Source organism: Schistocerca piceifrons, chromosome 8, assembly GCF_021461385.2.
Source record: "Schistocerca piceifrons isolate TAMUIC-IGC-003096 chromosome 8, iqSchPice1.1, whole genome shotgun sequence".
Taxonomy (NCBI): Eukaryota; Metazoa; Arthropoda; class Insecta; order Orthoptera; family Acrididae; genus Schistocerca; species Schistocerca piceifrons.
In genome coordinates, this window is record NC_060145.1 from 20,250,920 (window position 1) to 20,264,351 (window position 13,432).

Sequence of the window (13,432 nt, forward strand, 5' to 3'; positions counted from 1 at the left end):
CCTTAAAAGGCACAAAAACTTGTGTATTTGAACAGGTCTTTGTACAGGAATTTGCTGCTTTGTTTGGGCTTGACCTTTCCTTAATTTTCCTCAGATTAACAGAAGGATACCATTTCTAGTCACCAGTAACGATACAGGATTTGAAATGACTAGTGTTGTTCAAGAGCCAATTGATGACAAGCAAGCAAGAGATGCACGTAAGGCCACTTGCTGATTTTTGTGACTTTGGCGTATAGCATACCAGTTCTCAAACAGTGCACTGACATGGACAATTGTGGATCAATGTGCTTAAACGATCTTCATCAAACCTTGAAGGTCTTCCTGAATGTAGAGTCACTAATGTCAAAATGGTCCTCCTTAAAATGAGAAAACTGTTTTCTTGCCATGCTCTGCCCAACAAAATTATCCTCATATATTGCACTAATGTTTGTGGCTGCCTCTGGTGCTGTCACCCCTATATTGAATTCGAACAGAAGAATATGTTGGAAATGTTCTGATGTCCCCAGTTGGCATTCCATTGTCTAGCACCCACAGCCCCACTCACTATCTCCAAATGACAAAATGACAACTCAAATAACTACAGTGAACTACAAATCAAATATTATAACTGATAAATAAATCCATCACGACCTAAGTAACAACATGCAAAGCAAAAGGGCTATGCACTTATGCACCAACTTAATACTGTGAAAGAGCCTGTGAGTGTTTGTCATAAAAACATTGCATACTACAATTCAGCAGTATATTGTAAAGGAAATGTGTACATACATAACACGGAAAAAAATGTTGCCTATGGAAGCAAGGAGCCAATAAAAAAATTTAAAAAAATTGATGTTGCCTAAGTATGCATTCTGTATATATGAGGCATATCACCTTTGTTGACATTTGACATAATGAAAAAAAAAACATTTTTTCTATGTGCTTTTCATGAAAAGATGCCGACAGTGAAGACAGCCACAGCTGAACATCGTTTTTTGCATCCTCGTCACAATCAAAAAAGCTTCCTCCGAAAGCACACTTAAAGCTGAAGAACAAGTGGTAGCCACAAGGTGTGTAATGGAGGCTGTATGGCAGGTGGTCGAACTGCTCTCGGTCAAACCGTTGAATAACGTTATGAGTGACACCAGAAAAACGGGGACTTGTGTTGTCACGAAGCAACACAGTGCTTGGCTGAGCATGCCATGTTTTTTTTGGCAGTGTCATACCACATTGTCGGTTTCACCTCTGGGAAGCAAAAAAGTACACGTGATGTTTTTGTGCTGACAATGTTGTCTTGCATTTTTGTTTTTTGGGGTATCATAGGTGCCTCGACTTCATTGATGGAATGTTTTGATTCTGGACTGGCATGATAAACCCTAGTACTATCACTGGTTACAATTTTTTTAAAGAATTCATCTCCCTCATCTCTGTATTGGGTAAAAAAATGTCAAAACACTGCCAAGTTGCTTCGTTTTATGGACATCAATAAGCGTTTTTGGAATTCAATGGGAGTACAATTTGTGAACATTTCTGCAATTTCTGACAATCTCATGCAAAACAGTTTTTGAAGTTTGTGGAAACTCAGCATTCTTGTTGTGAACTATGTGTTTCCACAGTGGATGTTAATTCTGGTGGAAGACTAATGGACAAGCGCACATGGTGCACTGTCAGAAGTGCTGATGCATCATGCTTGAAGTGTGGTGGGAATTTAAGGCATGCCAGTGTTTCCTTGATTTGGAGTGTACGTCTCTGCAATGATGGGAAAAGCTTTTTTGCTGGGGGGGGGGGGGGGGGGGGGGGGGGCTGGGAGGAGGAGGGATGAATATTAGCTCATTGCCTATTCCTTTTGCTCATCTAGAAGTCATGTCAATGCTATTCAGAACTGATTTATTATTTTGTTGTTCTTCATCAGTTTTAAACTTTCTTTGAAGACATTGTTGCTACTGTCTTGCAGAAACTAGTACCCAGACCTATGCAGTTTAAACAGACAGCTTTCACATTGTAATCTGATGCTATACAGCTATATGATTACTGTAGTATTGCAACTTAACCTATTGTAAAAGTGGATTTTTGAGGGATATGCAGGGCTACTAAATCATTTTCAAAGCTCTGTATTTTCCAAAGTGTTACATGTGCAGATATAATTGATACATGAATAGAACTGTAAACTTACCAAATTTGCATACTGCACTCTACAGATGTTCTACAAGTGATGCTTTCATCGTGTGACACACATCTGAGCGGTAGTCAGTTTCATTCCATATGTGATGTAACAATATCCTGTCATATCAGAGCAGCACTGATACATTGTCTGGGCTGTTTCGGTGTTCATGGCAGTGTGGGGTATGTAAATACAGTCGTTAATGTACTCCCAAAGAAAAAAGTCACAAAGCATTAGGTCAAGCAACCGGGTGGGGGGGTGAGGGTACAGACAAGGAAACAGAGCCACATCATCTTCACCGCTATGTCCAATCCAGCGATGCAAACGTTGGATTGGGTTGAACTTCAATGCCCTAGTGAGATGTGCCTCATCTTGTTGGAATCTTAAATTCATGGAATCAGCAGTCAGTAGTGGAAACAGTGATAACAGCAACACATCGAGGTAAGAGGTAATTGTCATAGTCTTCTCACAGAAGAGCCGGCCGAAGTGGCCGTGCGGTTAAAGGCGCTGCAGTCTGGAACCGCAAGACTGCTACGGTCGCAGGTTCGAATCCTGCCTCGGGCATGGATGTTTGTGATGTCCTTAGGTTAGTTAGGTTTAACTAGTTCTAAGTTCTAGGGGACTAATAACCTCAGCAGTTGAGTCCCATAGTGCTCAGAGCCATTTGAACCATTTTCTCACAGAAGAAAAATGGTCCGTATGGCTTTGTCTGTGGGACAGCATAGAAAACATTAACCTTTGTTGAATCTTGTCGTGTTCTGCAATTTCGTGAGGATATTCAGTGCCCCACATTCTCACATTGTGGTGATCGTCCTTTCCAGATAAATGGGAGGCTGCTTCATTGCTGAATATCAGCTTGGGGCAAAATGTTCATGTCAAGTGGTTTCTGCATTGTGATGACAAGTGAAAGCAATAATTTTCTGATTTTAGTTATTGCACAAGCTACAGACATTATGGTTTGAAATTTAACCACTGTCGAAAAATGTTCCCACAGTTTGTTGCAGTATCCTAAGTTTGTGTCTTGTGTGAGCCACTGATTTTTTTGGACCGTGTACGAAACTTTCCCTCACCTTCTCCAACCAGTGCCCATAAATTGTTGATACCGACACGCGGTGCTCTGTTTACGTGGCGTTTCGGTTTTGTAATTCCTTCTGCGTGTATACTGCACTGTTGTAACAGATAAACATCTCACATATTGCAACACAAAAAAATCTCTTTTTTGCATTGTCAACATTTTGTCAATACTTGCACTCATAACACCAGCTAGTGGACATAGTGCAAACTGAGTGAGTTTACTGTTCTGTTCGTGCATCAGTCATATTTGTACGTGTCAAACAATGGAAAATCCACAATAGAATAATAACGATATTAGGAAAATGAAAGATGTGATAGATTGCTACTCACCATACAGAGGAGTTGTTGAGTCACAGACAGGCACTACAAGAAGACTACTGAACAAAAGGCTTTCTTCTAGTGTAGAAAACGCACACACTTTCGTGGCGGCCACCAAGACCAGACTGTGAGCGACTGCACCTGATTTGAGAGGCAATCTGGGTGGTGGTGGTGGTGGTGGTGGTGGTGGTGGTGGTGGTGGTGGTGGGGGATAGCAGGATAGGAGTGGTGAAGGGTGTAGTGCTGTTTGTGGGAGCACGCAGGAACTTGGTGGGAACAGTAGTGCCAGTAAGTGCAGTCAGGGGGTTTGTCGGGAGGGCAGTGGAAAAGGAGGAAAGTAGAGAATGGAGGGGACAGCGTTTATTTAGCTGTCTTTTTGTTGTGCAAGTCTGCAACTCATCAGCTCCTCCATATGGTGAGTAGCAGTCTTTTGTCTTTGTAAGTGTAATACTTTGGAAAATATAGAACTTTGAAAACAAATGAATCATCTATAGTACCTCTGTATATGACACCTCATTTTTTATTGGCTGAGTGAATTGGGAGACACGGTTTCCTGTGTCGTATCATTCCATTCTCTTGCACTGAGGAACTCAAATGTGCCAGTTGAAAATAAATTACGTTCAAAGATTTTTGACTGAGGAAGCTACATAGGATTGAAATTGTTGTCTGATGGCAATGCCTAGTATTGACAGTGTATACAATCAAATGTCGAGATAATTTCAAAATCAAAGAGTAGTACACAGCAAATTGCAGCCACATTATTTGGAAGTACATTAATCACTTCATGAGTGATGAGTAATAGCTATACTATATCGTTAAGCATATCTAAGCTGTTAGTCCTTGCCAATAATAAGTGAGATCTGAGGGGTAACAGTTTGACTTCACATTAACGTGTAGTCAAATGTGCTGGGGTGGGTGCTTGAAATAACAGCGCAGTTTCTATAGATGCCGCCTCACCCATCAGTCGTAGTCTCTTACACGATTTTATGCATTGCTCGTGGTTAGTCGTAATTGATTTTTATCACTCTTTGAACTCATTGTCATTTTCTACTCCCATATGTTTAAGTAATTTATATCTGGATTAAATGTGGGGAAGGTACAGAGGACTGCAACTGCGGTTGTTGTTTTACTAGAGATTGCTTATCGTATAGCATATATCGGTGGAAGAAAATAAAGAAAAAAGGCTTCGCCTGTGGCATAAATTGTAAGCAACTTTGTCCCTGTTTCATTATAGCTCTGGTGTCCTTGCTGATATTTATTTGTCTTATGAATCAGTCATGAGAGAGAACTTCAAAAAAATAAAATATTTTGGGGTTATTTGAGGAGTCACTTTTCGACTTGTTTATTATCTTTCATGTTGTGAACAAATTGCAATTTACTAAACTGATCAACTAATTCCAAATGTAGCAAGTATGTAGTCATCAGTATATGGATTGTTTCACGTCAGAGTTCAGTCAGTTTATTTGTTGTGAGCTTTTTATGTAATTAAGGCAGTTTCATACATACTTTGTTGAAATGTTATTGTAGTTATTATTATCACCATCATTAGTTAATTTAAAGGCAAAGAATCAACTTGTTCTAATTGATATTATTGTGCCTGATTCAGTTATTTTAATTATATACTAAGTGTACTTCTAGTTGTAAATACCATTACAGGCAGTGCATGGCTAGCTTGCATGACCTCGGATGTCTGATGTCTGTTATGGGTAACTACAATGATAACTGCAGGAAAGTATGGGCACATTTACATAACCATCTGAAATATGTTGTGTCCATTTGGAAGAAACAGGATGATGAAAAAACGGTTTCGTGAGAAGGAGAAAGAAGCATCTTTATGTACACAAGTGAGTCACAATTTCCTTTAGCCTTATCTTTGTTTCTATTAACAACCTTTTATGTTTAACAAATTTGAAAAATATTGTGGTGCTGTTATTGTTATTATTGTAATATTCCTCTAGACATACACTGGACCACACGGTTATTAATCTTGGCAAGATTTCCCTCTTTGTCCCGTGCTCTGTCATCTCGACACAATGACTGAGCGAGGGTAGCGCAGTGATTAACGCACTGGGTAATGATTCAAATCCACGTCCAGCCCTCTAGATTTATGTTTTCTTTGATTCCCCTTAATTGCTCCAGACGGGTGCCAGGATGGTTCCTTTGAAAGGCCAAGGCTAATTTCCATCACCATACTCGAAACATTCCAAACTTGTTCTCCGTCTGTAATGACCTCGAAGTAGATGGGACGTTAAAACTCCAATCTTCTTTTCTTTTCTCCTGGCAGAATAGTTGTTTTTAATTCCTGAGTCAATCTCACTCTAGTTTCTATACACATTTCCACTGTTTTTAGTAAATGCAGAGGATCAGATGCTCTAATAAGCGTCCTATACTGATCTATGTCGTGAATCGTGTTTTTGGTCAGTTTTTAATCGCTCAAGATCTTTCCCAATAAATGTTGTTCACTTGCTTTCCCTCTAAGGACAGTAGTGATAATCCTTGAATTTTAATAAAGAGAAACTAAAGTGATTGCCAGGCCATCAGGAAGACTTATTTCAGGATGTCCTTTCAACGTCCACCTTTGACAGTACTTTCACCTAAGTACTTAGATCATCTTGGTTGTCAGTAATATACATCAGTATTGCTCTTGCATGCTTCCTAATATTGTCTCTCCATCTTCCATCAAGCCATTGTCTCAGTGTTTCTTATCTCTTGGAATCCTTCTTCCATGTACCATCTAGTCTAACATTTAAATCTATATCTACATATATCAATGTTTCTCCTTTCTTTTGCTGACTTCAGTTTCAACACCAGATCGATCCACGAGCAGTGGAATGTAAAATTTTGACTCACTCATTGACCAGAACTTCCTGGGATTTTCTGATAGATTTTTCAGCAGAATCTGACAATGATAACACCTGTAGGCTTCACACATGACCCTTCTTGTGGATGCACCAGTTATTATATTTTGCTCTATCAGTTCATTTGCAGACATAGTATTCAGGATTACCTTAAGACCGGTTGTTTTTACCACCTATAACATACGCATAATCTTCCCATTTTATACTGGGCAGGTTGAAGTCACCCTCTGCTACTACCATATCCCTGGGGTAGTTTTGTGTTACCCAGTTTAGTTTATTTTTAAGTGATACCAAGCACATTTCTGAATCTGATGAGCAGTAGAGACATCTAATAGTGAATCAAAGTCCACCAATCTTGTTTGCTCTTGTCTGTATTATTTTGCAGCTGAATTCATTTTGGACCCTGCTAGAGCTAATGTTTCTGCTTGTCACCATAAACTCTCTTCATCCATTAGAGTTTTATATGTCTTTTGAACGCGAATTCCATGTGTTGTCAGAAATTTTACTAGTCTCCACTTCCAATTTCAACCAACTCTCGGTTTTCTAGTAAGTCACGAAGGTGAGTACTTCATATGAAAGGTATGAGCACTGGGTCTTTGCTGTGGATACTGTAGCAGTTCACAAGTGATATTTTGAGATTCTTACTCTCCGGATTTGCTAATTGGTCTGTTGAGATAATTGGTTTATCTGATGCTTATTTTTTCTATTGGATGCCTCAAAGATTCACTTAACACAAAAAGTACATAGATAAATAAAAATAAAAATTTGCAATCCACACAACCTCTGCCGCTCAAGTGGCCATTTGTGGTACGTAGCGCCGAGGCCGACTTTACAAGTTTCCCCCGAGTAGTGCAAGTCGGAGGAATCTGGAGCCCGTCTCATCACAAAACCTCTGTTTAGACCTATCACTCAACTCCAATCCAGAGGACTTCAACCTTTTCCTCGGAATGATGCTGCCAATAGACAACTGTGCTGAACTTCATGAGGGTAGCTAGCTGTCTTCACCATGTAAAAATACACACTCTTCTGGAGATATCCATTAATAAAATATTTTCAGATTTCAAGCCACATAAAGTGGTTTACGGTCCACGAACTTTCAGCAGAGATTTCCTCCTTTCCATCGGTTGACTGTTGTGTGAATGCAGTAGCTGCGCTTATATAGCCATGCCGTTGTCAGTGACGCCCCACACCATATATGGCAATGTTTCGGTTGCGCGACCACCTTGCCAGCTTCAACTCCCCAATCACAGGATCCACTGTCTTTATTGATGGTGTTGTCAAATATTTTGATCTCTATTACTTCATTCATTATTCTGTCAGTCTGTTAATAATAGAGGTATTGTCAAACGCAATTCACTGTCCGTTTTCCAGTGCATGTTCTGCTACAGCTGGTATTTTAGGACAGCAGAGGTGAAAACACTTCTCACGTTCTATATGGCACTGTTCAATAGTGCAGACAGTCTGACTGACCTAAAACTGTCCACACCCACACGGTATTTTGATTTTGTATACTCCAGGTATTCTGAGGTCTGTATTGTCTTTCACAGGCTTCATTAGTTGCCAGATGCACAGTAAAAATGCAATCTTCATTGAGTCTTCTTCGGAGGCTTTCTACTGTTGTGGCTTGGATGAAACTGCTTGTGAAATTTGTCTTTTATTTTAACCATTTTCCTCGAAAACTTTTCGTAAGTGGCTGAGTTCCCTCTGCAGGTTTTCGGTGTCTGGGACAGTTACAGCTCGATATACCGAGGTCCTCAGAACAGCCCGTTTTTCTGCTTTGTGCTGGTAGCTGGTGGCATGCCGATACCAATCTGTGTGGATAGGCATGCAGTAAATGCTATAACCGAGGCATCCATTGGGTTTACAGTGGACAAGAACGTCCAGCAATGGCAAGGAACTGTCCTTCTGTGCTTCCATCGTGAACTTTATGTGGTCGTGTGTGTTGATGATGTGTTCTAGGAGCCCTTCCAGCTTTTCATGCCCACAAGGCCATATGATGAAAGTGTTGTCAGCTTGATAAAAACGCCTAGGCTCTGCAGGAGCCGTGTCCGAGGTGATGTCCTCAAAATGCTCCATAAAGAGGTTGGCTACAACTGGGGCTAATGAGCTCCCCATCACAATGCTGACCGTCTGGTTGGAGTATTCTCCACCGTGTAAAAAAAAGATGACTTGAGGGTATGTTTAAATAAATCTACAATGGTGACATCAAAGAGCTGGGACAGCAGGTCTATAGTGTCTGTGATGGGTACACATGTGAATAGGGAAACCACATCAAAGGTAATCACAATATCCCTGTCACCGAGGTGTAGACATTTAATTCTATCGATGAAGTCCACCGTATTTTTTATATGGGGCATGCGATGTCAAACAAACATCAAGAGGAAGCGTTGCAAATCTAGAGATTGGTGGTCCGTTGGTCCTCACTATAGGCTTTAAAGTAGTACCCTTCTTATGCACCTTTGGCAGACCGTAGAATGTGGGTAGTCTCACGTCAGTGCCGGAGGGAGAAGGTTTTTAATAACTCTCTCTTCCAGCGAGGACAGTTTGAGAAGCCCCCAGGTATTCCTCTCTATTCTGTATTTTGGGTCGTGAGAGAATTTTTCGTACGTGTCTTCCTCCAGCATCTGTTGGATTTTGGTGTCATAGTCAGCTCATTCCATGAGGTCAGCAGCATTTCCCTTGTCAGCTACCAGGACGATGACGAGAGGATTGTTGCAAAGAGCACGGAGGCCATTGCATTCAGCTCTAGTCGTGTTTGGTGCTGACAGCTTGAATTTTAAAAGAATGTGACTCATTTCTCTACAAATTTGTTCTGCAGTTTCACTGGAAAACTTGAGAAATGCTTGAATGACACCACTTAATATGTCAGCAAAAGGGATATTTCGTGGTGAAGCCACCCAGATTACACACATTCCCCTATTTTATTAATGTCTTCAAACAGTGAAAACTCCAGGTAGGAATATCAACAATGTAGGAAAAGATAATTGCTACTTACCGTGACGTGTCTTATTTACGGTTGTTAATGTCTTCACTGTGTCTGCCATTCTCTGGAAAGAACTGAGAGCCAGGCAAAAGACATCTCTGCCCGCGCGTAATGTTTAGAAGTTATTAATATAACATCAAATAAGTATCAAATAGCATGTTATTTGATGGTGTAGGTGCTTATTGCAAATATTTCAGCTTGATTGCAGTCTTACGGGAACTTGAAAAATGTATGGTGAAAATCCCATTTTCTACATATTGATAACAAAATTTCCTGGTGAGTAACAGAGAAACAGAACAAAGAGAAGGATCTCAAAAATGAATCTAACCAAATAAAGACAAAAAATGGAACTTGCCAGATGACAGCTGACGTATAGATGTGCAGAACCTGAGAAAAAGCTTGTTTTAATAATAGCCCTCCCTGAATGTAGTGCAAGAGTGGAAAAGGCCAATAGAAATAATAATCTTCAAGAACTATGCAGTACTGTCATCCAAGATCCTTGATTGCTGAGTTCCCTCTTGTCCTTTCCTGCTCTCTCTTCTGTATCCCATGGTTCAGAGAGACTTTCACACAGTCTCCTTTAGTAGTCCCTCTTTTTCAAAAATCTTTCCCTTGCTAATGGTAAGTATCCCACTGCAAATGAAAGTATTTTAATGTATCCCTTTAATTATTGTACTTTCATAATAAAAAGAAGTTGAGCCTACAAAAGTGAGTTGATGCAATTTTGATGTCTTTTTCAGTTATTTATTTGTTTATTTATATGTTGTGACAGGAGTACTGTATCAGAAGAACAACAAAATGAAGAGGAGCTAAATAAACTCTTTCCAGTGTGGAGCACTCAAGACTTTTCAGAATTCCAGCCACAAAGCCTTGAACAAAGCAGGCCAGTTTCAGATAGCGTGGCATCAAAGGATTCACAGCAGACAAATCCTTTATTAACGGAAGATGATTTCTACTCAGTAGTAAAGCTACACGGTTCTCTTGTAAGAGCCTTCAGTCACTCATTGTGGCTTCAAGGATCAGCCAAACAGTACACACCTGATTTTTCAAAGGCATTACTCCTCAGGTCTGGCTTCTACATTAATTCATTAGATAATAACATTACATAACTGGTTCCTCTTGGCCTCGCCCCTCCGCCCTCACACTCATCCCTTTCATTCAGTTCAACCTCCATACTTCCTCTCCCTCAAGTTCATCCCATCTCTCACCCCCCCCACCCCACCCCACCCCCCCACCACCCCCAGCCCTCACTTTCCTGCCTCTTTTCTCACTCCCTTGCCCTACGTATTAAGCACAATCTTTTTCTAATTCACACCTTGTCCTGTTTCATTCTCTGTCTTGCTTTCACACTTCCCATCTCTCACTGCACAGCTCAATATCTCTCTCTCTCTCTCTCTCTCTCTCTCTCTCTCTCTCTCACTCACTTCACTCTCCTTCCATCAGTAATTCTTCCACATATTTTCATCACATGTATGTAAGACATAAAGTAATATTTGAAATAGAATGAAATCAGTAATTAATTTCTTTTGACAAAAACTAATTTTATTTATTTTTTATTTTTTGATTTTGTAATTCTCAGCAGTTTGTGATCTGCGTCTCTGTAAACACTCAGTTATCAATTTTGAGTAAAATTGGACGAAGTATTAGGATTTGTCTCACATTTTTAAGTATTTTTAAGTTTCTATCTTAAATTAATGTTGTATGAAGGTGTAATATTGCACTGTCATAAATTTAATATTTGCATAAAAAATTTCAGTCGAGTCAAGTAACAGAAGGTGAGATACATGTAGTTCAAGCCACAAAGAAACACACTCCTAAATCTTTGAAAAGTTCTTTTCTAATGAATGAAATCAATTGATAACCTGTAGAACCAACAAGGAGGTTTCACTTTTTAAAGACTAAAAGTTAAAGTAGAGGGTTGTTATAATTAAACTTTTGCTACTTGGGAGGACCCCTATGAAAAACTACTGGTCTTAGGACAATGAAATTTTGTGGAGATACTTGTAAGAACATGTAGAATAGAAATAACAAGTAAATCAATGAAAGAAGCACATTTTAATTTCTACGCAGGAGGATAACAGGTGTTAATTGCATGATTTCTGGCTGTGATGCTGCATGAAGAACAGGATTTATCACAAGGGAGAAGTTGGCAAGTAACTTGAAGTTTGTACAGGTGCTGTTTTACAGTTACTCACAACACTTTTCAAACAGTGGGCTGTGGAATGTTCAGCTGTCGTGACACAGCTTATGCATGGCTTGGAGATTACACATTGTACCCAGTATTCTCAGCCATGGCAACAGTAATTTCTTCAACAATTTGTGGCACACCTGCCCACTGGCCTCTCCCAGTAGCAATTCCCGTAAAACGCCTTCAATACAGAAAAAACGTGTAGTTCCTTTTTCCAGTGATTTGTATGTTGTAACTAATATGTTTTATTCCAGAGATGAAAATGCAAAAAATATTTAACAAAAAGCAATTTTTTTTTTCATACAAATACAGGTATGAACACATGCATGAAGACATTCCAAATATTCTTCAGTCACAGAACAGCTTTGTTGACAGTAAACTAATTGCAAGTCTTCTGGTACTGGCGACAACAGAGTCACACAGAAAAAGAGTTGAAAAAAGTGATTTCTACCAAACGGGGCAAATCGAGGAGACTGCACGATGCCTTCCTGTGCTGAGGAGAATTCGAAGTGATATTTGTAAGCTCTTAGAGCAGTTCCCAAATTTTCCTACATTGAGTCAGGTTGGTATTAGATTAAATGAAAGACAGATTAATAAATTGTTGCTAACCAATTCTCTCTCACCAAACTCGGAAAAGGTAAACTACATGTGGTTCAGACTTGTCAAAGATTTTCTCCCATTGTATGCCATATCTAAAATATGAAGATAAACGGATAGAAGTCAATGTCAGTGTTAAATTCTTCCAATTACAACTTGTTAATAAATTCAGTTGGGAGCATACCACAGAACTACTGATGCACCAAAATAAACTTTTATTTTCAAGCTCATCAATCCAATGTAAAGTTGTCCAAGTCCTAAGAATAGCTTGAATTATTTTACATGTGAACTCAAGAATATCCTTCAGAGGCCTGTTAAAAGGACTTGGAATAGTAACTACTGCATCCCAGCATATTTGTTCCTTAAGGAAATTTGATATATATTTCAGACCAACACCTCAATCCATGGAATCAAATCTAGAAATAAGAATAATCTCCGTAAAGATGTACAGTGACTTACTTTGGTCCAAAAATGTGTCTTATTATTCAAAAATACACATTTTCAGTAATGTGGCAGCAACATAAAAAGTTTAGCTACTGATCAAGTTCAGTTTTGAGGAGTGCAGTGGATTTATTCTGCTACTGCATTGATGAATATTGTTGTAGAACCAGTTAATAATATCAAAAAATGTGAATGTTATGTAAAATTTGACTTCCGCACAATGCAGTACAGTAATGTGATACATGTTAACAACTGTTGTAAACTGCTCTTGTTCAGTGATGCTGGGCTACAATATCTCAAGAATTATCTTGTGCACTTTGATGTATATACATAATTTAGATGCAAAGGTAAACACTCTATGAATAATAGAGGCAATGAGTCATCGACTGGCATATACACAAGACTCAAAACTTTTCTAGCTATTGCTATAAGTACTTTTTCTGAGCTAGAGTACACCACACACACACACACACACACACACACACACACAAAAGTGAGGTGTTTTGTCAAGTGCAATGGTGAGGGGAGAAAGGAGTCATGAAGCAAGAGCGAGGCTTGAGGTAGTGTGGCTGATGGCTGGGAGGGAGGATGCAGTTACTTGGTACATGAATGTGATGTGGACACGCACTGGTGAGTTTGTGCAGCCCATGATGATGATGATGACAGTAACTTAGATGGGTAGATCAGGATGGAGTATCAGAACAGAGGGACAACAAGAAAATCCAGGAAAAATGTGGGAATTTTTTCATCAGGGAAGGACCCAGCAACTTTGTAGAATTTCAGTAATTTTTCAATGTTTTAGTTTTAAGTTGAATTTCGGTAATTTTGACTGG

At 39.4% G+C, this 13,432-nt stretch overlaps 2 protein-coding genes across 2 annotated transcripts in view; both read left to right on the plus strand.

The window, feature by feature from the left end:
* The window catches only part of LOC124711323 (midasin-like), a 128,124-nt gene extending 117,851 nt beyond the window's left edge, over positions 1–10,273 (plus strand). The window contains exons 19-20 of the mRNA XM_047241341.1: positions 5,189–5,376; positions 10,146–10,273. Of these exons, the coding sequence (XP_047097297.1) occupies positions 5,189–5,345 (157 nt within the window). The 3' untranslated portion in view covers positions 5,346–5,376; positions 10,146–10,273. The remainder of the gene's footprint in view (positions 1–5,188; positions 5,377–10,145) is intronic.
* LOC124711322 (midasin-like) overlaps positions 10,155–13,432 on the plus strand; it is a 146,908-nt gene continuing 143,630 nt past the window's right edge. The window contains exons 1-2 of the mRNA XM_047241340.1: positions 10,155–10,439; positions 11,874–12,123. Of these exons, the coding sequence (XP_047097296.1) occupies positions 11,884–12,123 (240 nt within the window). The 5' untranslated portion in view covers positions 10,155–10,439; positions 11,874–11,883. The remainder of the gene's footprint in view (positions 10,440–11,873; positions 12,124–13,432) is intronic.